This window comes from Rattus norvegicus, chromosome 18 (assembly GCF_021556685.1).
Source record: "Rattus norvegicus strain SHRSP/BbbUtx chromosome 18, alternate assembly SHRSP_T2T, whole genome shotgun sequence".
Classification (NCBI taxonomy): Eukaryota; Metazoa; Chordata; class Mammalia; order Rodentia; family Muridae; genus Rattus; species Rattus norvegicus.
Genome location: NC_141551.1, coordinates 71,295,001 through 71,321,133, shown reverse-complemented (window position 1 = coordinate 71,321,133; position 26,133 = coordinate 71,295,001). Strand labels below are relative to the sequence as shown.

Here is a 26,133-nt window from a genome sequence, read left to right as displayed (position 1 = left end):
CAACAGAAAAGGCCCATCAGCAAGATGTACTGGTGTAATGGTGACCGGAGTGTTATGGAACTAACCAACCAGTTTTTAAATTTTTGGACTGAAGGCTCACTTCATGAGACGGAACCTGTACCTCACGCCGCTAAAGAGGCCAAGAACCAGAGACTAGATGGGTCGTGTGCCCTATGGTTTGTCTCCTGAAAGAGCTTGAAGGCTAGCGTGAGCATCATTATCCTGATTACTGAGTCTTCCTCCAGTCCTGGCACCTGGATGGTATGATTACCTTCCCGGGAGGAGTTGGGAGTGTCAGGATCCACACAGGAAAGGTATGGCTAAACTGATGCAAACAGAAGGCGTAAAAGTCAGTGCCGGAGGCTTTTAGGCCAAGAGAGATGGCCATAGGTCATGTGACTCAAAGCAGGACCAGCTTTGTGTCTGAGTGAGGGGCATATGGGTGCTCTGAAGGAAGGGTGGGTCAGGTGGTGAGGAGGCCCTTTGAAAGAGAGAAGTCTGTTGTCTTCTCTTAAATACTTCCTGTGTGATTTGGTCTCTGTGACACTGTGGTGGAGAGACACAGCCAGAAAAGAAGTGGCCATACCAGAGGTCTGTGGAGGTTTGGGGGGAAAGAGTCCTGGGGTCTCAGGGTGGAGGCTTAATTAGGCAGTAGGGCTGGGAGCTCCATCAGGTGGATTGGGGCCAATGAGAAAGCAGGGGAGTCATTTACACAGAACACGCTGGGAGCCTAACCACAGGCTTCCAGGATGGAGGCACTAATGCTGTCATTATTATGTGTCTCCTGCTGTCTCTCCCACCTAGGATGCTCCTGCCTCAAGGTTGTCCCTGTGGCTCATGGGTTTCTGACTTTCATGAGGTCAATGGCCTACTCTCTATGCATCTCAGAACAGATTGTTCTCTTAAAGGGACTCATAGGTGAAATCAACACAGCAGAGGGGTTGGGGTTGGGGTCAGGATTGGGGTTGGGGTCAGGGTTGGAGTTGGGGTTGGGGGGACTGGCACTAGTGTGGGGTATTCCTGAATGCTGGAGGCAGTTAGCGTACCCCAGCTTGCCCAGTCTTTTAATCAACCCTGTGGGCTTGGCCTCATCTCACAGATAGAACTGAAACAGAGAAGCCATTTGTCTGGTGTGGTGCATTCACTAAAGGGCAGAGGCTGTCTGGACCCTAACCTCAAGCTGTGGACTCTGAAGGAAAGCTGGCCGTGTGTCACTTTAGATACGAATACATCTGGCTCTTTATCTTCCCCTTGTCCACTTTCCATGCTGGCACTGGTGTGTGTGTGGTTGGGGGTGGCAGGAAGAGAGTATGATGCTTGCAGGAGATGCTAACCCTCAAGGGACAACATGGCTCTCCCCTAAGCACCTTCGGTGGGATCCCATTGCCACCTGACCCTGGGCTTGGGTAGTGACCCTGAGAGATTCTCAGGCCTCCTAAAGGGTGAGACAGAGTCCAACTGCAGGGTCAGCCCTGGTTGCTCCATTTGCACCGTGAGGTGTTTAGGTCTCTGATCTATGTGGAAATGTGCAACGGACCCAGGAGAGCACGAGTTTGGCTTGCATTATTCTCAGGTCTCTAGACTGGCAGGGGAGGGAGCTGCACTATTTTTAGAGAGCACCATAGTAGGCTTGTAATTAACAGACAGCATGCCCTCTGCTGCACATGCCTTACTTACTCACGCTGTATTGTAATTAGTGTTTTAATCATCTTCAAACAAGGTCAGCAGGTCTGGAGGCTGGAAATACGCCTGATTCATCCCTATCTGCCCCCCACAGCCCATCGAATGGAGGGAGGACCCGTCCATCCGGAAGCTGGGCAGTCTTGTAGACAATGTTAATGAGGGATAGCTGAACAGTGAGAGGCTGGGTAGGCAGCATGGCTTGACCCAGGCCTGGAGGGGCAGGAAGACATGTGATGCCTAGGTAAGCAAGTTACAGGGAGCCTAGAGATGATGTTGAGGGGTGACGGTAAGAGGTAGACAAGGAGCACTTTGCATGCTAAATCTCCCCCCTTCCCTAATGCATTGCGAGCCCCGGCTGAAACCACATGCTTTGTAGAAAGAACTCAAGGATTTCCTAGTCTGTTGGGTCCCCCGCCCCCACCCCAGAACTTTGAGAAGGCACCCTTTGCCATAGTGGATGGATTTAGAAGAAAACAGCCTTTTCCTGTGCCCCCCTACCCTAGTCAAGGTGGTTGCACAAGGACACAGGCTTAACAATATGTCCTGAGCCATACACAAGCTGCACAAATATATATATGGCCACACTTTGGGGATGCAAGGCTGGATTTAGGCTCTAATTGGAGAGAGTCTAAGCCAACATGTCTCTCTCACCCTGTCCTGTCCTGTCCATATGCTGTTCTCCCAGCTGCGTGTTGTTCTTCCTGTGTGGAACCAAGCACTGTTAACATTGCAGGCTAGAACACATTGCCATAGTTACTAAATATTGGTCTGGGTCCTGACCATTGCTGTCAGCCAGGGACCTCACCAAAATGTAGGTTCCGGTAACTTAGGCATGTGTAGTACAACGGCTACCAAGAGCCCAGCCTATAGCTTTCCTAAGTTTACTTCCTGGTGAATGCACATTTCTGGTACGTTTATGGGTAAGGATAGCAATACCCAGAGAGGCCAGTGACCAGCCCAGGTCTGTCCACAGTGACCCAGCACTTACTGATTTCACTGTAGGTCTCCTGTGGTACCAGGGTTCTCCCCCAGATCCCTCATTTCTGACAGTCTCTGATGTGTTGTGGTAAACATTAAAAAACGCCTAACTTTTTATCCCGAGGTAGCGTTGGCACCCGTGAGGCCTTGTGGCACTGCAGGGTACTTTTATCTCAGCGGCTCCACTCTGTCCCCAGTACTCTCTGACCCCGGTGGTCCTCGGGCTGTTCCAGCATGGCATCTTGCCACTCTGGTTCCTGGAGTTAGTTCTGGCACCTGAGGGACCATATGGAACTAACCATCATTTGTCTCTGGTTAGTATCTCTCCCAGAGGCTCTCTGCTAGCCTCCAACTCTCTGGTTTGAGCCATCCAGTAAAATCAGGGCTCAGGAAGTTCAGCATGGGCTGGCCTATCACGGCTCCCTACCATGGACTCTGCCCACACTCCCAACAATCGCACCCTGGTAGTTGATGTATAAATTCCCAACTACCCAGTGAAATCAGTAAACTGTAATTTATCAATCAGATTTATACATTAAATTCTCAATCCATAATACATCCATACAATAAACTCACAGCCAATTGATAAAGATATAAACCGCCCACCTAGATAAGATAAATTGACCTATAGAAATCCATCTCTTAAGAAGTATTCATAACAACCTGTATCTATGTAGGGATGCATGGCGAGGATCGGTTGTATCTGCCTCCATGTTGCTTCTCCCTTGTCTGTTCCTCCCTCTCCTTCCAAAATCTCTGTTCCCGCCTCCCTTCCTTCTCGTCCAGTGGCAGGCCTCGTTTTATCTTGTGTTTGCCTTCACCTGCATAATGACATCATCCTACACTGATGCTCTGTGTGATTTTGTTTGCAGATCGCACTATGTTTATGGAATCCAATCTGTATCAACCAGACTTCTCTGAAATAACATCTACATAGGCTAAAATGCAGGGAGTGTGTGTGCATGGCCTGGGGGATTCGGGCAAGTGCTTTGGACCTCAGTCACCACTGAGGAAATAAAAATAAAGCTTGACTCCATACCTGGAGGGCACCGTGGGTCTGAAAGGCTGCTGTAGACAGAGTCCTGTTGAGGTGGAACTCACTTCCTGTGGCCCTATATGGCTGTGTTCTGTAGTCCGGAGCCTGTGGAGGGAAGTGGGAGAAATTATCTGGTGCCCAAAGTCCCAGACCCAGAGAACTTTACAGGCTAGGGCAGACCAAGCCCCTGGACAGAAAGTATTTTAGAGTGTCTACACTTGTGGAAGATTGCCTGGAAGACTCTGTGTAGAGGCTGACTGTGGTGTGGAAACGGAACACAGACACCATTTTAAAGATGGAGATAAAAACTCTACCTTAAGGAAGGAGCTGGCTGAGCCCGGGCTTCACTCTGACCCTGCATCTCTGAAGTAATGCTGTCTTGCTCCTAGCCTGTCTTGACCTCAAGGAGTTTGCAAAGATGCTAGTGTGTGACATTGGAAGTCATTCCAGGGACTCAAAGCTTCATGTGTGACTGAGTTGGAGCAGGGGACACAGCCTAGACATCATAACCTCAATGGAAAGAGCTGCTATGAGTCACACCAGACCTCTGCCCCTTCAGACTTGGGCAGGTGCCCATTCCCCAAGCTCTCTTTGGTTGGGGAGGGGTCTATACTAACACAAAGTGTGGACAGGGGCCCGTGGGACTATTGTCCCATCCTTAGTTGGGACTGTGCCATCCTAGAGATGTGACCACTGAGGTTGTGCCACAGTGCCAAGGGGCAGGATTACTTGTCTCACCTCGCAGGTGGCACTTTAGCTCACAGCGACCTAGCAGCTGGCCTGCCAAGGTTCCTAATGGCTCTGTGGTGGTCAGCGAGAATTCTTCTGCCTGCGGCTGCCCTTTAACAGGCTCACACAATTTCCTTTACTTCCCTTTCCTCTGTCACTGACACAGCTCTGCACAGTTGAGTCAGAAAGTCAGTGCCCTTTGCCTCGGATCTCTACAATGTGTCAGCGGCTTCTCTGAAAAGTCAGGAGTCAGCCAACACCTGTCCTGGGGCAACTTGGAGACAGTTGGCCAGGCGTGTTCGCCCAGGTTGGGGTAGGCTGAATAGTTGTTCCACTCGGCCATGCAGAAGACAGGCTGCTCAGCCTGCTTTCACTCCCGTTCCAAAGAGAAAAATGTGTTTTCTTCTTCCGGTGTCCTCCCAGGTTCTGGTCATCCAGAGGTGATAAGGGTGAAAAGATAGCACCGTTTCCTGCTCCAGTTCTTTGGTGACTGGCCAGCTTGCTCTAAACCGTTCCTCTCTGCAGATTTACTTTTTATGTTCTTTTACCCTTTTATGAAAATATTTATGTAAATTGCCCCCTTTATTTTAGTTAGAGTCTTTATCCCAAGCTTAAGCCTTTCCTTTGCAGTTTAGAAAAAACAAACAAACAAAATCATCTCACTCTGGCATCTGAGGCTTGGGACGAATTAACTTCAGAGTGAAGCAGGCCACTGTGGGTAGGGAAGATGGCAGGTCCAGCAGACACAACTTCATTTCCAATGTAAGAGGCAGCAGGTGGTGTGTGGCAGGGTTCAGTTTGCCCGCCTCCCTTAGCAGCCCCCAAACGTGGCCGAATGCCCTTTCGGCCCACACAGCTAGCACATGACCCGTGCTAGTTGGCTCTCTGTTACTGTAGCACATGCCTGAGATAATCCATGTTTTTTTTTTTTTTAAGTTATTTGGCTGGCAGTTTTGGAGGCTTTAATCTGTAGTCGGTTAGCCCTGTTGCTTTTGAGTATCCAGTGAGGCTGCCGTGTCACGGTGGGACGTGTGAGAAAATAATTCCTGATGCAAAGAGAGAGTGAAGAGGCCAGCACCTCATGTTCCCTCTCAAGTGACCCAAGGCCCCAACAACCCCCACTATGCCCTCTCGCCTAGATTTCCCACCATTTTCCTCAAAGCACCAACCCTGTGGCCTTTGGAGACCTTTCCAGATGTAAGTCATAGCACCACCACGTGGACGTAGACATCTGTTAGTCTGTAGAACGGAGCAAAACCATAAGCCCAAGCCACTGATGGCACAGCTTGTAACAGCGGAGCCTCCCAATCCTTTCTGTGGGGTTAGGATGGGTTCTGTGGTTGTTGACCTCAATTTGACTTGCACCTGAGCGTGTGGTAGCAGCAGGAGCTGGGGTACTTTAGGAGGCGTGGCTTCTGGTCCTGGCCATGTCATTAATGAATGACCTGCCTTTGGCTGTCCACCTGACTTCCTAGCAAAAGAAGAAGCTGTGACCTAAATCATCCTTGGCTTGAAATAGCAGCAAATCTAAGCTTTTGCTATATATATTTTTTTCACAAACATTATATTTAAGACTGTTTGGCTTTTCTTTGCCATCTTTTGTTTTCAAACCTCCCTCTCTCAAGTCTTGTACGTGGATGATACTTAAAAGTGAGCCTAAAAACAGGAATGTGTCAACATGAACAACCCCCAGTTCCACATTTCACCGGAGAGCACCTCTGCAGCCCTGAGTAGCAGCTGCGAGAAGGTGAGAAGGCGTGGACGCCATTGGTGGTGTTAAGCTGATAGAGTCTCTTGCCCCCTCCCACCTCTTGCCCCTCCCACCTTCTCAGTTCTGCCTCTTAATGACTATGGAGTTTCTCTTCCAGGAGGCTCAGAACTGAACAAGGCTTCCAGGATGTCGTCCTCATCAGAGGTCTTATTACAGGCAGCTTCCTAAGCGCCATGTTTGTGGCATTACGCTTTGCCCAACCTCCTGGTGGCCTTCTCATGAGGCACCCTCTGACTCTAGCTGCTTCTGGCCCTACTCGCAATGGGCTGGCTAATGTTAGTCAAGTTAACACAAGCTAGAGTCATCATCAGAGAGGAAGGAGCCTCAGTACAGAAAATGCTCCCGGAGGATGGAGCTGTGGGCCAGCATGTAGAACATTTTCTTAAATAGTGATTGATACGGGAAGCCCCTCCCATTATGACTGATGCCATCCCTGGGCTGGTGGTCTTGGGTTCCATAAGAAAGCAGGCTGAGCAAGCCAGTAAGCAGCGCTCCTCCATGGCCTCTGCACCAGCACCTGCCTCCAGGATCCTTCCCTGTGTGAGCTCCTGCCCTGACTTATAAGGGACTGTGTAAGGAGGATAAACCCTCTCCTTCCCAACTTGCTTTTGGTCACAGCGTTTCATCACAGAAATCCTAACTAAGACACACCACATCCCCCTCCTCTCCCAGATCTTTGTGGTCACTGTGCTCTCCTGGGGCCTGTTCTGGGCCTGTCAATGCTTGGGACTTTGGCAGTCCTAGGCCCAGCGTTTTCCTCAGCTGCCCTGTTCCTGGGCTCTGGCGCTCTCACCACCACCTCAGGACAGCTGCACCTCAGTCATACCAGAGTAGAGCTCCTAAATCCAGTTCGTGATTCCAGTCAGCATTCCCTGCTGGGTGACTGATGTCACCTGTCAACTCTTAAACCCATGCTGGGGCACGCATTATGGGTTTTTTTTTGTTTCTTGTTTTTAAACCTCCTGCAATCGAGCAACTCTTAACCACCACCCTCCTACAGCCTCCCCTGGCTTTGCTTCTCTGCCCCTTCTCTTTCCTTGGTCCCCTCCTTCTGCCTGGGTAGCTTTTAGTGCCTCTCCCTGGCCTCAGGCAGTATCCTCTTTCTGAGTGGGTTGACTCCACAGTCTCCAGACCAACCTTTGTTTCAGATTTAAAGCCGGAAGATGCCCTGTGAGGGAATCTCTCCATAGCCACCATCTCTTCTCCTACTATTCCTGCCCCTCTCTTAACTGGTGGAGAAAACCGGCTTGCCAAGATCAATTTGCTTTATCTCTTCCTGTTCCTGCCGTCCCTGGACTACAGTATGGCACTGTTTCTCCCACTGACGTCCTATGTGCACACCCCACCTCCTCAACTTCCCACAATGCTCTGGGGCTGCATTCTACTGGTGAAGATGCATCTCTTTTCTTCACTCCCACCTTCCCGTGAGCCTTTCTCTATGCATTCCTATCTACATTCTCCTCTTCTCAGGCCTGCCCTAAGCCAGGGTGACCCTATCAAATCAGGTCCCCCTGCAGCCAAGGCTCAAGTAGATCTTTGGGGGACGGAGGTGAGCCGAAGGCAGCATGGTGGATGGCATTGCATTTGTGACAAGAGTGGGAATGAGGGGAATGGGGCTCATGCCATGTCCCCTGGGCTAGATAGACTAAGCCCATAGATTGGAAACTCTGACCCAACTCACTTCCGTATTCCCAGCACTGCACTGGGGTGCTTCTCTATTGTCTGGGCAGGAAGTTCACAGGTTCAAAGTTGCGTGGTCTTCTTTAAAGAGTGGAATCTCATATCTCACCCTGCATGCTCTGCCTCACAGAGGCGACTTTCCCAACTTAAGATCGTGCCTGTTCCCTTGTGGTCGTGTCCGAGGCTCTGCCGTTTCTTCTCTTCTGTGCTGTTGAGCTGCCAGCCCCGTGCCCGTTTTGTTAGAGGGGAGTGCCTCGCACTACTGGATTGTGATGCCTCTGGAAGTTCTTTGTTGCTCTGGCCCTCCTGACCCGCCTGGCTTTTGGCTGTACATAGAGTTTCTGAATCAGCATTTGGAGTTGCTGGAAGGCAGCGTTGTGGTCGGTCAACAGCCGCAGAGGTTTGGGCCCAGGCCTGCAGGTGGGAGAAGCTTGGGTCTGGAGCTCCATATTTAGCCTGGAATCTACTCTTCCTGTGATGATGTCAGAGCATAACCAGAAATGATAGAGCTCTGGCCCCCAGCCAGGACAGCCTGCTGCATAGCCAGGGCATGAGGCCTAACTGGAGCCTACCGCCCATATCCTGTCCATCTACTGATCATGGGGTAGGAGAGAAGGGAACTGATGGCTCGGAGTTAGAACTGCAAAGGGGTCTGGGAGTATCCAGGCTTCCCATCTTGCAGAGATGGAAACCAGGGTAGCTTAAAGCTGCAGCTTGTCCGAGGTCACAGTTAACTCATAGTAGAGCCCTTAGATCTAAGTCTCTAGACACCAAGTCTCTGGCTTCCCTCGGAACCACGGTGCCAGGTATCCATGTTATCATGAGTACAAGGCTCTTCCAGGCCTCAGCCCTAACCTAGAAGAACACCCTGGCAGCACCCACACTGGAAAAGACAGAACTCCGTCCCAGTTGTCCTGACTCCTTCCTGCACCACCTTCAGGCTGACAATGGCCAGTGCCAGTCTTTATCCTTTGCCTCCCGTGTTGAAACGTGTCTTAGTCATTTACACCACAGTGTGAGTGCCAAGCTCTTCCCGGGGGAGCCTGGCCAGTAGCCATAGAATGAGGGCAGACAGTTTAAAGGATGCTACTTTGCAATTGATGCCTGGTACTCATTACTTTGTTTGCTCCCCCATGTGAAGTCAGGGAGGAAGGCAGTTGGTCAGTGCTCCCTCTGGATTCGGAGCTCCCTCTGGATTCGGTGCTCCCTCTGGATTCCTATGGTGATCCTCCCCAGTGTGGGCTTTAAGAGCTACACTCATTCTTGCCCCAGTTAGCCTAGGTGCCAGTGAACAAACTGCCATAAAGCCCTCCAGCTGCCAGGCAGCAAATTCCCTGGGATGATTTGGAAATTATTCCCGAGTTCTGTGTCCACATGGACCAGAAGCAAGTCCTGAGCCTCAAGTGAGAGTGACCAATCAGTATAGCTGAAGATCAGAAGGACCAGGGCCTGGGCCTCCTGCCTGTGTGACTGGTAGTTCTCATCACCATGACTGTTGGAGGAATGGGAAGGGCGTGAGGTGCTGAGGAAGGCGATTAGCAGGTGTACGCCGGCCTGATGAAGCTGTCAACACAGCAGAGCCCAAGCCTCTGCTCACACACTTGCTTGGCTCTGGGCCCCAAGGTTAGGGAAAGCACCAGCTCCCTGGGTCTACTCTTTTTTTTTTTTTTTTTTTTTTTTGGTTCTTTTTTTTCGGAGCTGGGGACCGAACCCAGGGCCTTGCGCTTCCTAGGCAAGCACTCTACCACTGAGCTAAATCCCCAACCCCTCTGGGTCTACTCTTGATCTGATGGCTTACTGCTATAGATCAGGCAGTGGTGACCCCAGGGTTCTGAGTAGTCCTAAAGCCAATGGGGCCACAGCCCGACTGGCTGACCCCTCTGAGCCCCAGCCTAGGACCTGTCCCCCAGAGGAGTGGGCTATAGTCACAGATGACCTCCCCGAAGCTCTTAGCTGTCTCTCCCATCCTGGGAATTCTGAGTGGCCAGAGAGGCTGACATTGTGTGTGACGGAAGCTGGAAGTTCTCAGCTCTGAAGGAGTTCTGGAGGAGGTTTCTTGCGTCAGTACGCCACGGGCAGAAGTGTACGGGAACCCATGAATAGTGAGCAGGGAATCAGCACAGCCGCAGGAGTCCCCGGAAGACTGAAGAACAGGGCCAGTTTACAGTACACTGGGAAGGACTCGGGTGAAGCCAGGCAAAGTTTCCTTGGTTCTTGGCATCACGTTTTTTGGTATTAGTATTTTCTTAACATGTTGCCAGAAGTATACTATTAACCACTCAGGCATAAGTTAAAATATAGCCTAGATTTATTTCCATGTTCTGCAACTGAAGGAGGTCAAAAATAAAAATGTTTGTCCAGGTAGCGAAAGATCGTACAATTAGGGTGATCAGCAGAGGTGAGGGGACCAAAGGTGGACTTCAGTCTATGGTGTGCCCAGGCCTACTATAGCTAACAGCATACTCAGTTGTTTTTCTTTCTGAATATCTGATATTTAGTTAAGTACCCTATAGCAGAAGCTTCTAGAAACCACCATTTCCTACCAATCATTTGATATGGCTCAGAAGTACATATGTGCTGTGTCAAAGGCTCCCTGCTATCTTCTAACCAGATACACCTGCCCTCCCTTCCTGAACTGTGTGCTAAGCTAGAGAACCCAGGCAGTCTTAGGGAGTCACCTTGTATTGCTACACACACACACACACACACACACACACACACACACACACCCCACATACAACACATATACAAACAGGCATCCACACATATATTCACATCCACACACATTCACACATATATACAAACTTAAACCAACAGACACACCACATATGCACGCCTGGGCTTGCGTGCACACAGGGCATGAAGTTCAGTTCAAAGTCCTTAGTTTGAACAAGAAAGGCTTTTATTTTCTTGCCCGGGCCCTATAACTTCCATAGCTGAACTGCTGACCTAAGATGCCACATTTGGAGACTGTGTCCCACATTGCTACTCTTGGGAACTGTCAACTGGCCTGGCTGTAGTGGACAGAGGTTGCAGCGTGGCCGTCTGCTGCAGTTATGTGGCAGGTAGCTAACCGAGTCAGGCCTGAAAATTGTGAAATGAGCCCTCTCGCATTCTGGACTATTCCTTTCTACCTGCCTCCTCCATCAGCCAGGCTCTGACCCACTCTCATCACATAGAAATATTTCTTGGCCTGATGGGTGGAGCTGGAACCCACAGGTCCACATAGATTGCTATACTTTTGCCCATCTGAGGTGGGTTTTACCTGAGCCCCTGTATGGGCTTGTTTTCTGTGGACAGTGGAGGAGACTTCCCCTGCCCTTTGGGGCTCTTCCTCACCTGGCCAGCAGTTGGCTGTGTGAGCGATTAGGTTCTAGGCTCCAGTAGCACACCATGAGATGAGCTTAAGAACTTCGTGTGAATCCAAGAAGGACCAAGTGTGGTTAGCACCAACTCTACTTCCTAAATAAGGACACAGGACACAGGACACCTGCCCAAAGAAGGCACTGATGTACCTGTGTATAGCTCGCAAGGTTGATTTCTGATTCGGTGCCTGTTTTGGCTACATAGGAATTATCACCATGGTCAGAATGTGCATGTGTGTGTGTTGTGCACAGATGGTGTTTGTTTGCTGGAATTGCTGAAACAAAGGACAACATTCAGCTTACACAACCATCACTTATGGTTTCTTGGTGACAGAGGTCCAATGTGGGCAGAGCTGGATCCTTCTGGCCGTGTGGGTAGGAGTCCGCACCACAGTCTCCTTAGCTTCTGGTGCTTTGATGGCAAACTTGGTGTACTTTGTTTTCTGTGGACAGTGGAGGAGACTTCCCCTGCCCTTTGGGGCTCTTCCTCACCTGGCCAGCGGTTGGCTGAGTGAGCGATTAGGTCCTAGGCTCCAGTAGCACACCATGAGATGAGCTTAAGACCTGCTTTGTTTTAAGCAGGGTCTCACTGTGTACCTCAGCCTGGCCTGGAACCCAGGATCCTCCTGCCACTGCCCTCTCGAGTCAGGGTCACAGGGACGGTCCAGCTGCCATGCCTGGTTGTCCTCTGCCTTCCGATGTCGCCTGTCTGCCTTCCTCTGAACATGGCTTCTCTGTATGCAGTCTGCCTCAGTGTCCCTTTTTATAAGGACAACTTTCATAGGAAGACTGAGGGCAGAACTTACAGAGGGCCACACAGGAATCTCTGGTTATACCATTCGGGACTTAGCCAAGTATCCCAGACCTCTAGACAGGACTTGGTGCCATGTTCTTGACCCTATAGCTTCTCCTTGCCACTCTGAAGGACAGACCCATGTCTCCATTCTCCGGGGTAGCCTGGGGTCTAGATGCTAACCAGCAGACCATGACGCAGTGGCATGTTTACAGGCAGGGCCAGAGCCAAGAACTCCTTTGAGTTTTAACAGCGCAGTGTCTCCAAGTCTAGTCATAACTTGTCACTGCACCCCAGGCAGTGGAACACTTTCCTGGCCGTCCACCCTCTCCCCTAGATGGTGCCAGACAAGGAGGACAAATCTACCCTTCTCTTTTTACACAGTAACTGATTCTCTCCTTTCCACTGAGCTTCCTGACCAGTCCAAGTGGCTTCCTGTGGCATCAATCCCAGGGCAGCTTGTCCCATATCAATGACATTTCCTACACAGGCACATCCCTGGGGAGAGGGCGAATCTTGCTGAAATCGGAGAGTCACTTCCTCACTCCTGGCCAGCAGATAGTGCTCCTACAGGCGCTGGTCTCAATGCTGGGCAGATGTGTTCTGGTTGGGAGGAGACCATCCTTCAGGTTCTAGCCCTGCCTGTAGGAGAGTCAACTTATTGAACTAAGATCTACCCTTGACACTAGTGCTTCGGGTCCTGTCAAGGGTGGTGGGGGGCGGGGGTTGGAGGAGCGGTGAGGGGGTGTATAGCTACAGTTCTAGGCTACCAAGCAAGGGACAAAGTGGACAACACACGGTGCTCTGGGTCCCTCGTTTCTGGTTAGAATAGTCACATTTTGGAGCAATTCTGTATGGGTTTCTGTTCCGACTCAGCCTCTTATGAACCAAGTGGTCTTCGGCCGATCTCTACCTGCCTCGCTTACCTTGTTCGCACAGTGGGGACAAAAGTGGTTTCTGTGTTATGGTGCTTGCCTTGCACATGATGATTGTCACAGAGGGTCTGGCCTAAGGCAAACGCTCTGTAAATTGCTGTTTATTACGTTCCACATTGCAGGAGCATTTATGAGTTTATTTGAAGTTTACGGTCTTATAGAGGAGAAATAGCTTGGAAACCAGCAGTCTTTTGACGGACACAATATTGAGGACTTGCTTTCAAAGGCCAGCTGTGTGGGTGGGCGTTCTAGAGGCACCAGGAGGGTGCTGGCTCTCAGCCTAGAGGTCAGTTTAGGGATCCAGGATCCAAGGTTCCTGCTGCATTATCTCTTCAGGACTCACAGAGAATTCAGGAAGCGTCATGGCATCACTGGGGATGGATTGGGCGTGGGATGCCCTCAGTTGTCCAGCGGGTCTGGACGTTGTATAAGATACATACAAGCTACCCAGAAGAGAGGCTGGCCTCCAGCTGAGCTGTCTGAGCTGCTTCTCCAGTGTTGTGACTCCAGGTCTCTCTCTCTCTCTGCCCATTAGCAACCTGCCCACTGCTACCATGGAGAAAGAGCATCAGTTCCCTGCTGGCTGGTTCCCGTTTTCTGGAAACCCAGCAGCGCACTCCCAGAGATGAACTATATATCTGCGAGCTCAGCTCTGGCTCCCAGTGGCCAAGGGGAGGGATATGTTAGCTTCTGGTTTCTCTAGAGCCAGCTAGCTGCAAAGCCCACTCAGCAGTGCTGAGCTGGGGGGCATGAAGGAGAATTTGCGGGGGACACCCCTGGATATTCTTTCAGATACCTGGAAGTAGCAAGCATCCTGTCCCAGGACAGAACTTGAGCGGACTGCCTTCCATGGTAGCTTTCTTCTGACCAAGCCAGCCCAGTGCCTCCGAGTGACAGCTCTTCCAGTCACCCTGTGAAGAAAAAAAAAAAAAAAAAAAAAAAGGCCATCTACTTTCTTCTCTGGGCAATGAGTTTTCTGTGTATTTCTGTATAGATTGGTGGGAGGGGGGGTGTCACATCCGACTTGTTCTAGATTTATTTCCAAGTTCTTAGGGACACACTCATTTTCAAATTCATAGGTGACCCCCTTTTTTAACTCTCTCACTGGAGGCTGTCATGCTTGGATACCTGGAGATCCAGGCACACAACATATGGTTGAGGGGAGCCCTGTGGTGATGATTGTGAGAGATGGGGAGGTAACAAAGGGGTCCTGGGTCTAAGGAAGCTGTAGGTTGATGGTGGTCTGAGTGGACCAGTGCTCCTTCACACCAGCTGACTGTTAAAAGTATGGAAAGGGGGGGGCCAGAGCTGACTGACTGGCTTCAGAGTTGACTTCTGAAAAGCCACAAATCTGGACATTTGCACGAGATCTTTTGATTTGCAAATATTCAAATACTTTTAAAGCACTCAGCCAGATAAAACACATCACAGCCCATGAGTGGCTTGGAGCTGCAGACGACTCTATTTTGTGACTGTGCCTGTGTCCAGGATGAATTTGTCATCTGAGGGGTGGTACGTGTGCAGTGGTTTAAGTGAGGATGTTCCCCATAGCCTCCAGCATATGATACCTTGGCCCCCGACTGGAAGAGCTGTTTGGGAAGGCTGAGGGAGTGTAGGATCGGAGGAGGGTTTTGAGAGAGAGAAAAGGCAAACAAACAAACAAACAAAAAAACAACAAAACCTCACAATTTCTGGTTCGCTCACTTTGCGTCCTGCTTCAGTTCCCCACGTGAGCTCTCCTCTTTGTCCAGCATCTCCAGCTGCCATGCTTGATACTTGTTCCTCACGGTGATGAGTTCTCTCCCCTCTGGAACAGCCAGCCCCAATGAGCCCTTCCTTCTAGAAGCTGCTGTGGTCAAGGTGTTTATCACAGCAATAGAAAACAAAAACCAATGTGTACCTGTGCAGAGACCAGTGGACCCAGTAAACCCCTGAAAAGCTGGTTCAAGAGCAACCGTGAGCCGAGGGTCCAGCTTGAGGAAAGGGAAATGGGCACTGTTCTTGGCTCTGCCTTCAGTATGGTCTCTAGATGCCAAAGACCAGCTGGCCCTCCTATGTATTGTAGCCCCACTGAGACCCAGGGGTTCCACCACGGCTCCACTGGGCTGTGGTTCAAGACGATGTTGCAGAGACAAAGAGAGTTGGCTGGGGGCTGTGGTTACCCCAGGAAGGACACTGGAGAGGGAGTGTTACTTGAGGAGGGCCAGGGTGTTGGGCCTACTACACTCAGAGCTTTCAGGCCTTAACCTGAAGTGCCCTGCTGGGTTCACAGCAGGACACATTTGGTCTCCCTTCCCCTTCCTAACACTGCTCTTGGGTAGTACTTTTTCTTAGAGAGTAAACCCAGAGGCTTTTGAGGAGAGCCAGTGGTGGGTCCTAGCCATCTATCTGGAGCTCAGGGAGAAAAGAGACTGGGTCCTCTTGAGTCTCTGCAGCATGGCAGGACTGAGGGCACCCCAGACTTGTAACCCGGGAGAGACTCGGACTTAAGGCTCAGTCACGGCATGGGGAACTTAAGATTGTGAGACCTTAAGGAGCGCTCGCTGGCAGCAATAGCCAAGGAGAGCTTCAGGGAGGAGGTGTTCCTGGAAACATTCCCCAGACACAAGGGTGTGTAGTTCAAAGAGGCAGAGGCAAGAGAAAGTGCAGAAGCTGAGTGAGGGAGAGCGGAGATGGCCGCGAGGTCCAGGGATAAACGAGGGCTTGCTAGGTGTGCTGAGCCTCTCTCCCGTGCACCACTGTGCTTCATGCTTCCAGCTCCCTATGAGGTATATGTTCATCAGCGTGATTTACAGTGTGGCAGGCTGGGGAGAGCCCAGAGTTATGTGTGCAGTAGTCATTGAGCTAGCCAGTGGCACGATCAGAACCCATACCCTTCATATTTTCCCATCTTGAGAGCAGAGGAAGTGAGGAAACTGACTCCAACCAAGAATGTGGTTCACTTGACTAGCTAGTGACCCTACACAGCCTTGGTCAGTTGTACCTCACCTCCATGTCCCCCAGCACATGTAGGGCACAGTGCTAACAAGTGTCCAGGACTCCTTAGTTGTAATAGATTGTCCTAAGGAAGCTCCAGACCATTATAGGAAGAAGTCAAGCTGTGGATTGGTGGGGAGATATTGGATAAGAGGATCCCAGCATCCTGTGTTTGACATAATAGGAGCTGGAGGGGACTGGGGAGAACTGGGTCTCACTGGCTGTGGGCAGGAGAGCTAAGAAAGCTGGTCCGGAAGCTCACGCTAGGGCATGTGGGAGGCCTGAACTTGGGATGGAGACAGGTATAAAATACAGCATCACCTCAAAGACCTTGCTGTCTTGTCAAGGCAAGATAAAGACCCATAAATATTTCAAGAACAGCCCAGGGCAGAGTAACAGGATCGGGGAGGATAAGAAGGTGTCAGAGGCACCGTGCGCTTTGAGCCAAGGGAGGTGGTCAATGTCAGAGGCAAGTGGAGGCCCCTGTGGTCCTTGAGAATTTGAAGTGAAGGCAGACCTATATGGATAGTAGGGATATTCAGAAATGATACAGGGACTGTACCTCCAGAGCCTGCCAGAGTGCAGTCCCCTGCCTCAGTTGTCCTGGATCCAGCTCTTGCTCTGATGTCGCTCTTGAGAAACACACAGAGGCCCGGACTGGAAGGAGAATGCCATGACAGCTCACCTAACACCTCTCTCCTAGCTCCTCTCTACCTAGACCTTCCAGGACTGATGGCAGCGGCACAGACCAGCTACCCTCAGAGGCTACAGCACAGTCCCTGTGTTTGGCCCTGTGCCCTGCCTTCTCATGGGAACCAGCCCTGCTCCTAGTCACCCTGAAGCTGCTTTCAGGATGGACCAGGAAGCAAGAGGGGTTCTGTCCAGAGTTGGCTCACAGAGTAGGGCTACATGTAGGATGACTTAGAGTAATCTCCTATTGAATGTTCCCCATCCTCTCATTCCCACTCGGTGCTAATGATGGTACCCCAGATCTACACTTGGGCGGTCACAAAGGCTGGCCATCACCAGGAGAGGGGAGCTGATTCAGATGGGAGAATTGTGAGTGTCTAGGCTGACTATAGCGAGAGGCATCCTCTGGCAAGTGGTTATACCTGAATGTTTTGATCCCTTTGTCCATACAGGGTGAGGCTGCATTCTCATAGTGCCACTGGAGCTATGTAGCTCAGACTTTAGGGACAAGCACAGTGTGGAGATAGTACCAGGATCCCCTAGGAGATAGTCAACTCAGTCCATTGAGGTCCTATTCTCTGCAAGCTTTCTCTGCACACCGCATGAACCACAAGAGGAGAGCTCACATCTTGTGACTGCCTAGCCAAAAGGTCAGGATGAAGCCTCCAGCCATTCAACTATGCCAGGGGTGGGGCAGGATATCTGAATAGGTGGAGTAAGAGGTCAGATCCTCTGATCTTGGGTAGTCTAAGGACAGTCATCTGCCACCAGCAGCAGTCACCCCTGAGAGCTGACTAGAAACACAGACTCCCAGAAGACATGTTGTTGCATGCCTATAATCCCAACATTTGGGAGACAGAGTCAAGAGGATCAGGAGTTCAAGACCAACCTGGGGTACGTAATGTAGTGAGTCTGTTTCAAGGAAGAACAGCTACAGTGTTTGCACTTTAGCTCTACTGAGTCAGGGTCTTATTATAACAAGATGGTGGGGACACTGAGCCCATTGAGTTTGGCAGGGGGAGCACCATGCCTGTCTGCTAGACTTCTTCTCTTTTGGTCCTGCCCACCCCCCAGAAATGCATCACCATGGGCAAGTGAAACAAAAGTTCTAGAGGCAGAAATATTGCTTCAAGCGCCCAGTGCATGAGAATGCTCCACGTTCTTTAATTCTGCAATTGTGACACCAGACATTCGTTTATAACAGACCAACATTCTGAATAACACCCTGTCCAATGTTAGGGTACCAAAGGGTTAAAGTGGGGTTGGTAAAGCTGGGGAAGGGGTCCCCATTCAGAGGATGATAGATGTCCTACCTCCTGCTGCAGTAAATGTCACTGGTTTTGAAGTCCCACCTCCACTGCTGTGTTTCTGAACTCTCCCACTTCTCTGGGGCTGGGAACCTGAAGTTTCTGTTCACACAGGCCTCCCGTGAACCATCCTGTGTGTCTCTGGCACACATGACTATATTGAGTCATCAGGCCAGCACTGAGTGTAGCAACCAGACAATAGGGATCAAGAATTGATTGCCTGGGAAATTGTATTTTCTACAGAGTCATCCGTGAGGGGTTAGAGAACAGACCAGATGAGATGGCCTGGCAGGGAAAAGGTTCCCATGGCTTCCCCTGGGCAACTATGGGCATCTTCCCTCCCAGGCAGCTCAGCCTTTCTCTTCCCACAGGCGTTCCATATATCACACTGGCCTAGGTCTGCCTGGCAAGCCACAAAGGAGAACTATCATCCCAACTGTATTCTGGGTGAAGCTATTCTAGCTGGCTCTGTGTGGTAGGGGATCTTGGGAACTGGCATGTAATGACAACAGCCAGCACTTGTGTAACAGGGTCACCAGGAACAAACTGTCGGTAGGGAACCCAAGGGCATGGTACTCTGTATTACCAGGCCAGGTCTCCTAGGAAGTGGTATGGGCAAAGTTGGGGCGAAGTCTTGGGTAGATGTGATGATTGTTAGTAACAAAAATAGATCAGTGAGTCCATGCTGGATCCCCAGCCTTCAAAACTCGGATATTCCCTGATGTAGAATTAATATCCTTTTGGGATCAAGCACAGAACCAGAGAACACCAACTTCTGAGTCCTGGAGCATCAAACAACCCCTCTCCTTTCACTTCTAGGGTCCCTTGCAGCTTCCCTGGCTTCCCTTGCAGCTTGCCTGGGATCCAAGGGGGAGCGAAGTTATTTGTTGCTCAAGCCAACAACTGAACCAGGAAAGTAGACTTTGAGATCATTATAGCTTCTTGTGGGAGGTCCAACTCTATTGGGTGGGTTAGATGCTGAAGGGGTTAGGGAATGAGCTTGAGGAAGTTAGGGGGCTAAAGTGATGGATTCCCCGGGACTGGAATGACAGGTTTCCCCGGCAATCAAGCCTCCTGACCTGCAGGTCACCTAGCTCATCCCTGAAGGGGGAGGAGAGGAGGGAATGCCTCTAATGCCCTCTGTTCTTAAAAGGATTGGCTAAATTTACAGCACCTAATGCCTTTTGTCTCTGAGCAGGTGGTGGGTGGAAGGATAATGAAGGGTGGAGACTCTATCTTATTGTTTCTAGGCCCACAGGGTAGATGTGATGTGTTAACTTTTTCTCTAGGCCCATAGCAGGAGGGAGGGTACCGTGAGCCTCTGGGCTCAGAGCCTGGTAGAACAAGAGGGAGGAGGAAAGACGGGTACCTCAACAGAAACCCTTATGCTTTGTGCTGGCTTTCTATGGAAGCTGCAGACAACATTTGGGCAAAACAAGAGGTTGGATTGTGAGGGTCTGAAGGAGGGGACAGCAGTGTAGGGAAGGTATCTTTACATTCGGGAATGGGTGTTTTAAATTTCTAATCTTAAGTAGTCATGCCGTACATAGCTGCAGCATGAGTAAGGCTTGGCTGGAATGTGGTCTCAGCACACAGCCAGGGCTGTCTCTTCTCCCAGACAGACATAGGTGTGCCCTTCACTCTCTCTGGGAATTGCAAGGGCCCCAACTCCTACTTCATGCTGTGTCTGCTTTGGCCCCATCCTTGCCTCAGCCTTAGGGTGTCCCCCTCCCTTTTGGTGCCTTTACAGCAAAATGCAGCTTCAGAGCTTTTCTCTTTCTGGCTTTTTGGGTCTCCTCATCCATCACTTGGCAGGGAATAGGGGCAGGACAAAGTCCCAGGGACTCACTGGGGAGACCAGCTCCCAGGACAGTCATCTCTTCATGTCCAGTGCCTGAGTGACTGAGTTGGGTGTCCTTGGTCCTTTTCCATGCCCTCTTCTCTCTCTCTTTCCTTCTTGCCTGGTCCTGTCCCTTTTGTTCACTTTGCCTTTCTGTGAAGACCAGAACCTTCCTCCTCTGTGGCTCTCAGCTCAGCCTGTTACCCAGCTACATAAGGTGTTCCCATTTCTCCTCAGTGTGACTTAGAAGCTGAACTAGGAGAGAAAGCAATGGAGGGTAGCACTTACTGGGGTGGGAGCATCCTTCTTGCCCTGTAGATGTGGGGGGTTGGGGGGGAGACCTGCAGGTACATGCCCCGAAGGATTGAACACAGCAGGGTAAACATTTTTGCACATCCATGTTCATAAAAGATTCTCCACGGCCGGATGTGAGGACAACCGACATGCTAATTAATGGAAGAGTGGACGGCCAGAGTAAATACACATGAAAAGTTATCATAATACAGTATCTCATCAGCCATACACGTGCACGATGTCCTGCCATGTAGTAGCATGATCGAACCCTGAATGCACTGTGAAATAAAGCAATTGCAGAAATATCGTATGACTACACATAAGCAAAGTGCCAAGAATAAGTAAGTCATAGAGCCAGGAGGAAGGTAAGGTTAACCAAGGCCTGGACCTGGGGTATGGAGTATTAGTGTGTAGTGGATGAAGGACTTCAGTTTGGGATAATGAAAAGTTTCAGAAACGGAAGTGGGTAGTAGCCATACAACACTGCGGCCATCTTTAAAGCTATTGAGTTGTATATTTGAAAAAATATTCGCGTGTATTCTAAGCACAACGGACACGTGGTTGATGGACACGGTATAGGAGATTGCAGCCTGAGTGCAGGGAGAAAAAGACCTGCCTGGCACCTGCTTGGGATTTTGTTGCTTTGAGAGTGAGTTTCCCAGGTGTGACTTCGGTAGAAGACAAGGATGGTATCTCTGTAAACTATGTTCCCGAGGAGAGAAGACAAGACAGGATGCAAGGGAGGGCTACCACAGTTCTGCTCACTACTGTGAACAACTGAGGCCCAATCTGCTCGGGCTCACTGAATGATCACAAAGCTGCCACCATGATACTCTCATCAGAGACCCAAAGGCGGAACTCCATTCCTGTATAGGATGTCCCTGTGAGTGCTGGACCCTTCCACTTCCAGGTCATGGGGCTCAGGACTCAAGGTGGGTCCTGCAGTTGTCTACTGTCTGAACAGCCCCGAGTGGGTGGCACCTGATGTCAGGTGCTATCAGCTGTGCTGGGAGCAGATTGGCCACCAGCAACTGGAATCGTAGGGGCCAGAAAGGAGCCTGTGGATAAATAGGTGTCTAAGAATTGATAGATAGATAGATAGATAGATAGATAGATAGATAGATAGATAGATAGATAGATAGATAGATGATAGATAGATAGATAGATAGATAGATGATAGACAGATAGATGAATGCCCATGGAATCGTCCTTTTTCCCCCCTCTAAGTACTAAAATATCACAGAATCCAATTGAACCATGATTCTTTTCCTTACCTCAGTGAACCAGGGTGGGATTATTGCCATGTTCAGTTTCCTCACAGCATGAATCTCCATGAGACTCATGTGCCTAGAGAGCCCAGTAGAGCGGGCCACAGGCTGCTACAGCAGGCCAACCCTACTCTCCATTCCAGGGACTCCATGTCAAGTTCATGCAAAGGCCCAGTTTTGGATGTGCCTAGAAGCTCTGGGTAAGATCTGAGGTCTTCGAGGAATCGTGGACACAGCATGAGGTACGGACTGTGTCAGCAGGTGTCTCCTCTGTTGTCCCCTCCAGCTCAGGCCTTCTGCACAAGGCCAGGCCCTGAGCTTGAGCACAGTGCCCTTCGAGGCTGTACCCAGGCAAGGGGTAAAAAGCACATTTACATATCCCACTCCTAGAATTCCCTGCTCAGTGGAAGGAAGGGTAGGGGGATAGAAAACTGAGGCATGTCCTGAGGACCCACACAAGCTACCTGCAAGTGAGAAGCGGGAGGGGTCAGGTTATGGGGCTATAGACACGGCCACACCAATCCATGTGAATATGGGTACATTATACGTGGCCTCTCTGAGACCGTCTTTTCTAAGTAGTCCGATTATGCGAATTTCATAAATATTACAAAGATGACATGTATGGGGGGTGGTGTCAATGCTGAGGAAACTGCCGCCTCAGCCTGTGACACAGGTGCAGTAACCACTCACATCTCTTTTATTAGAAATGTCAGAGTCATGTCTGAAGCCATGGCTGGGTGATCCCCTTGCCTGCTAGACTGCCATTAAGCTGGAAATTGGAGAGACCCCAGCTGGTGTCTAGGTCTCTGCTATAGAATTCCATTAAGTGGAAGAGGGACTAAGTTTGGAAAGGACGGGTTGAAAGAGGGCCATCAGCAGGCAACACCACCCCCACCCCTATCCCTACCTAACCCCCTGCCCCTCCCCCTCCACCGCCACCATCTTCCTACTGCTGTGTGGAGAATTATAGCACCCTTTGGATCTTGCAGCAGTACCTTCTCTTATCCCACAGTTCTGTAAGTCAGGAGCCTGCCACCCTGCAGGTCTCGCTCTCCGACTCCGGTCACACTCACGGTCTCAGCGCTTCCGTACCACAACTGAGCACTCCACTGATTCTCAGTTATTAGCAAACACTGGTGATCTAGAGGAGACCTTGGGAATGTCGGTGTCGACACTGAATGCTCGGGCCTCCCCTCTCTTACCCAGAGCATCTTCACATGGCCTGTGAGGCGTCTGTATCTGCTCTTCAAACCTGCTTTGTCATTTTGCAAAGGGGTGGTCTGGAGAAAGTCCGGGTTGTTATGTTGATGACATGTGCTGGTTCCTCGAGTTGCATGGGACTCTCCTTGGAGGTCACAGGTCCCCAGGTGATATAAGAGATATAAGACGAGCTTTGACATCCTTTGCCACCAGGCCTGGAGTTCCCTGTCCATGCAAGGAAGGGGTGGGGACCCTGGTAGGGAGGAGGGGTCTGGCTTTTCAGATATGAATGAAGTGTGACTATTAGGGACAAAGGATGGTAGCGGGCAGTGGTGGGTTTGTACTCCTATAGATGAGGGTGACAATTCTGTTGGAAGGCTCTAGAGCTTATCCCAGGTACATACAATGGGTCATGTCCGTCAGGCTGAATTCAAGAGTAGGCCAGAGGGCTACTGGGATGCTCACCATCTTCTGGAAGCAGAACGTGTGGCCCAGCCACAGGTACATAGGTAACCTGCCAGGTTTTAGCATTCTGTCAGTAAAAGGCACTCCCGTTTCTGTAGACAAACGTGGCACTGCGTCAAGTTTACTCTACTGATAACCTGAGGCCCACAGACCACAGCTATACATGCAATAGTCTAGTGGCCAGAGGGGAAGAGTCTCTATAGGAGGCATCTCTTAAAGGGATGGTCCGCCTTAAGAGTGTTTCTATCTGTGGTGTCTATTTTGCTCTGTGCAGATTTAAAGTCAGGATTTTAAGTCAAGCCTGACAGACAGTAGGGCTCGGGTGCCGGTCTAGATTTACCATGCGCTCTCCCAGGCCGTGACCGCTAACCCAGGCACCACGCAAGTCAGCATGCTAGACAATTAGATAAGCTACCCATGCCTCCTCTGGCCTCAGTTTCCCTCTCATCATCGTGGGGACCCGGCATATTCTTGATGCTAAAGATTGGCCAATATCCCGCTAACGTTTCTGGCAACTGGGAGACCAAATTGCTTCTAAGAGTGAAGAGTATTTCTCAGGTGGGGCATCGTCCTGGCCTCCAGCAGCATCTCACGGAGGCTGTCTGTCTGTCCTCTTCCCCAGCAGCTGGAGGAATGGAGAACTCCTCGGCAGCATCGGCTTCCTCTGAGGCGGGAAGCAGCCGCTCCCAGGAGATCGAGGAGCTGGAGCGCTTCATTGACAGCTACGTGCTGGAGTACCAGGTGCAGGGGCTGCTGACGGACAAGACAGAGGGTGAAGGCGAGAGCCAGAGGACACAGTCCCATATCTCCCAGGTGAACACTGGCCCAGGCCCAAGGGCTTAGCAAACTCAAAGGCGCGATACGAGGGACCTTGATTCTGACTCTGTGTTACAATTTCCTCACGCTGCTGAGGTATGGTGATCTTACCTGACACAGCATCCAGAATCCTGGAGGAGAGAGGTTCAGAGATCCACCCAAGAAGACTTTACCTCTGCTGAGCACCCTTGACCTTTGAACCCACCTCTGGGACCCAACCAGACCACTGTCTCTTAACATACATTGTTTAGCCACTACCATTTGCTGGGTACTAGTCTGTGTCTTCTGCAAGCTTACATTCTAGAGCAGCTCTTGAGATCAAAGCTACCCATCACATGCATGTCTTTGGGGAACTGTGACCTGTGGATTTAACTTCAGCTACAGACAGTTGTTGGGAGCCTAAGAAATGTGTCTTCTGTATTGCTCTATTAGATGCCATGTGCCTATGCACTTAGATGTATGAAGCATTCAGGGAAGAACCTCAGGGTGCTCTCCTCTGCTGGGTCACCCTGTCCCAACTTGGCCTTGCAGGGGAAGTGATCTTATTTGGAAAGCTGTGGGCTGTGATGGCAACCTGTCACCACATAACATCTTTGCCCAACATAGTACATCCCCAGTAGACTCTTCTGAGAGTTGCTTCCAAATTTGTTTCTAGATGCTCATTTGACCTTGTGTGAAGCCCCCCAATACCAGAGGCTGTTTTCTTTTTCTCTTCTTTCTTAGAGACAGGGTTTCTCTGTGTAGCCTTGACTGTCCTGGAGCTCACTCCATAGATCAGGTTGGCCTAGAACTTACAGAGATCCACTTACCTCTGCCTCTCCAGTGCTCGAACTAAAGGCATGCACCATCGCTGCCCAGAGAGGTTGTTGTCTTTTCTGTCAAATGGCATTAACCTGCTGCCTCAGGAAAGCTGGAATGCCAAGGAAGACAAGAATAGGTGCTGCTAAATGCTGAGGTGAGGAAGGACCTTCTCTCCTGACCAGGGGTAGCATACCAGGGACACCCCTTGTAGTGCCCCCCTTCAAACCTGGGTATTCAAGTAAAGGATAAGCTATTTGAGATCCCTGCCTTTGAGAAAAGCCGATGTAACCACCTATCTCACTGCCAAGTAAGGAGAAAAATCTAGTCCTCCCATGTCTTAGTCTTTGTATTCCTGCATAAAACATCAGAACCAAGAAGCAAGTTGGGGAGGAAAGGGTTTATTCAGCTCACACTTCCACATTGCTGTTCATCTCCAAAGGAAGTCAGGACTGGAACTCACACAGGGCAGGAAGCAGGAGCTGATGCAGAGGCCATGGAGGGATGATACTCACTGACTTGCTTCCCCTTGACTTGCTCAGCTTACTTTCTTATAAAACCCAAGACCACCAGCCAAGGGATGGCACCACCCACAATGGGCTGGGCCCTCCCACCTTGACCACTAATTGAGAAAATGCCTTACAGCCGGGTCTCATGGAGGCATTTCCTCAACTGAGGCTCCTTTCTCTGTGATAACTCCAGCTTGTGTCAAGTTGACACACACAACCAGCCAGTACAATTGACCCCTTGTCAACTTGACACACAAACATCACTATTAAGCCTCAACCCTACTTTCTTATTCATCTCCAAGATCTAAATAAATTTAAAAGTCCCACAGTCTTTACATATTAAAGTTGCAATCCCTTTAAAAAATTCTAATCTCTTTTGAAATTCAAACTTTTTTACAATTCAAAGTCTCTTAACTGTGAGCTCCACTAAAATACTTTCTTACTTCAAGAGGGAAAAATACCAGGGCACAGTCACAATCAGAAGCGAAATCACACCCTAACCGTCCAATGTCTGGGATCCACTCATGATCTTCTGGGCTCCTCCAAGGGCTTGGGTCCCTTCTCCAGCTCTGTCCTTTGTAGCACACACCTTGTCTTCTAGGCTCCAGCTGCCTGTTCTCCACTGCTGCTGTTGTTCATCTCATGAACTCTGTTGTTTTCTGCTGCAACTGGCCTGCACTTTCACAAATAGCCTCTCATAGGCTCTTTTCATGGTGCCAAGCCTCAACTTCTCTGCATGACCCCTTCAGTCCTGGGCCTTCAACTGCCACTGAGGCTGCACCTTCACCAATGACCTCTCCTGGCCTCTCACAGTGCCAAGCCTCAGCTCCTACCCCTTCATGTTTCAAAACCAGTACCACCTGTGTGACTCACATTACCAAGTCTGGCTGCCAACATGAGATACAACCGTGGCTTGTGGAACAAACACAGCTTTTCTGTGCTCTCAGGAAACACTTCCCAGAAGGTTTCTTCTTAATCACCACTAATTTAGCTCCAGCTG

The 26,133-nt window shown here is 50.3% G+C and overlaps 1 protein-coding gene across 16 annotated transcripts in view; it reads left to right on the top strand.

Moving 5' to 3' along the window:
• Ctif (cap binding complex dependent translation initiation factor) overlaps positions 1 to 26,133 on the top strand; it is a 271,222-nt gene that overhangs the window by 31,869 nt on the left and 213,220 nt on the right. For 4 of the 16 annotated variants that reach the window (NM_001108891.2, XM_087593236.1, XM_087593240.1 and 1 more), the window contains 2 exon segments: positions 21,489 to 21,587; positions 23,633 to 23,823. In NM_001108891.2, coding sequence (NP_001102361.2) covers positions 23,644 to 23,823 — 180 coding nt within the window. In that variant the 5' untranslated portion in view covers positions 21,489 to 21,587; positions 23,633 to 23,643. 16 annotated transcript variants of the gene reach the window in all.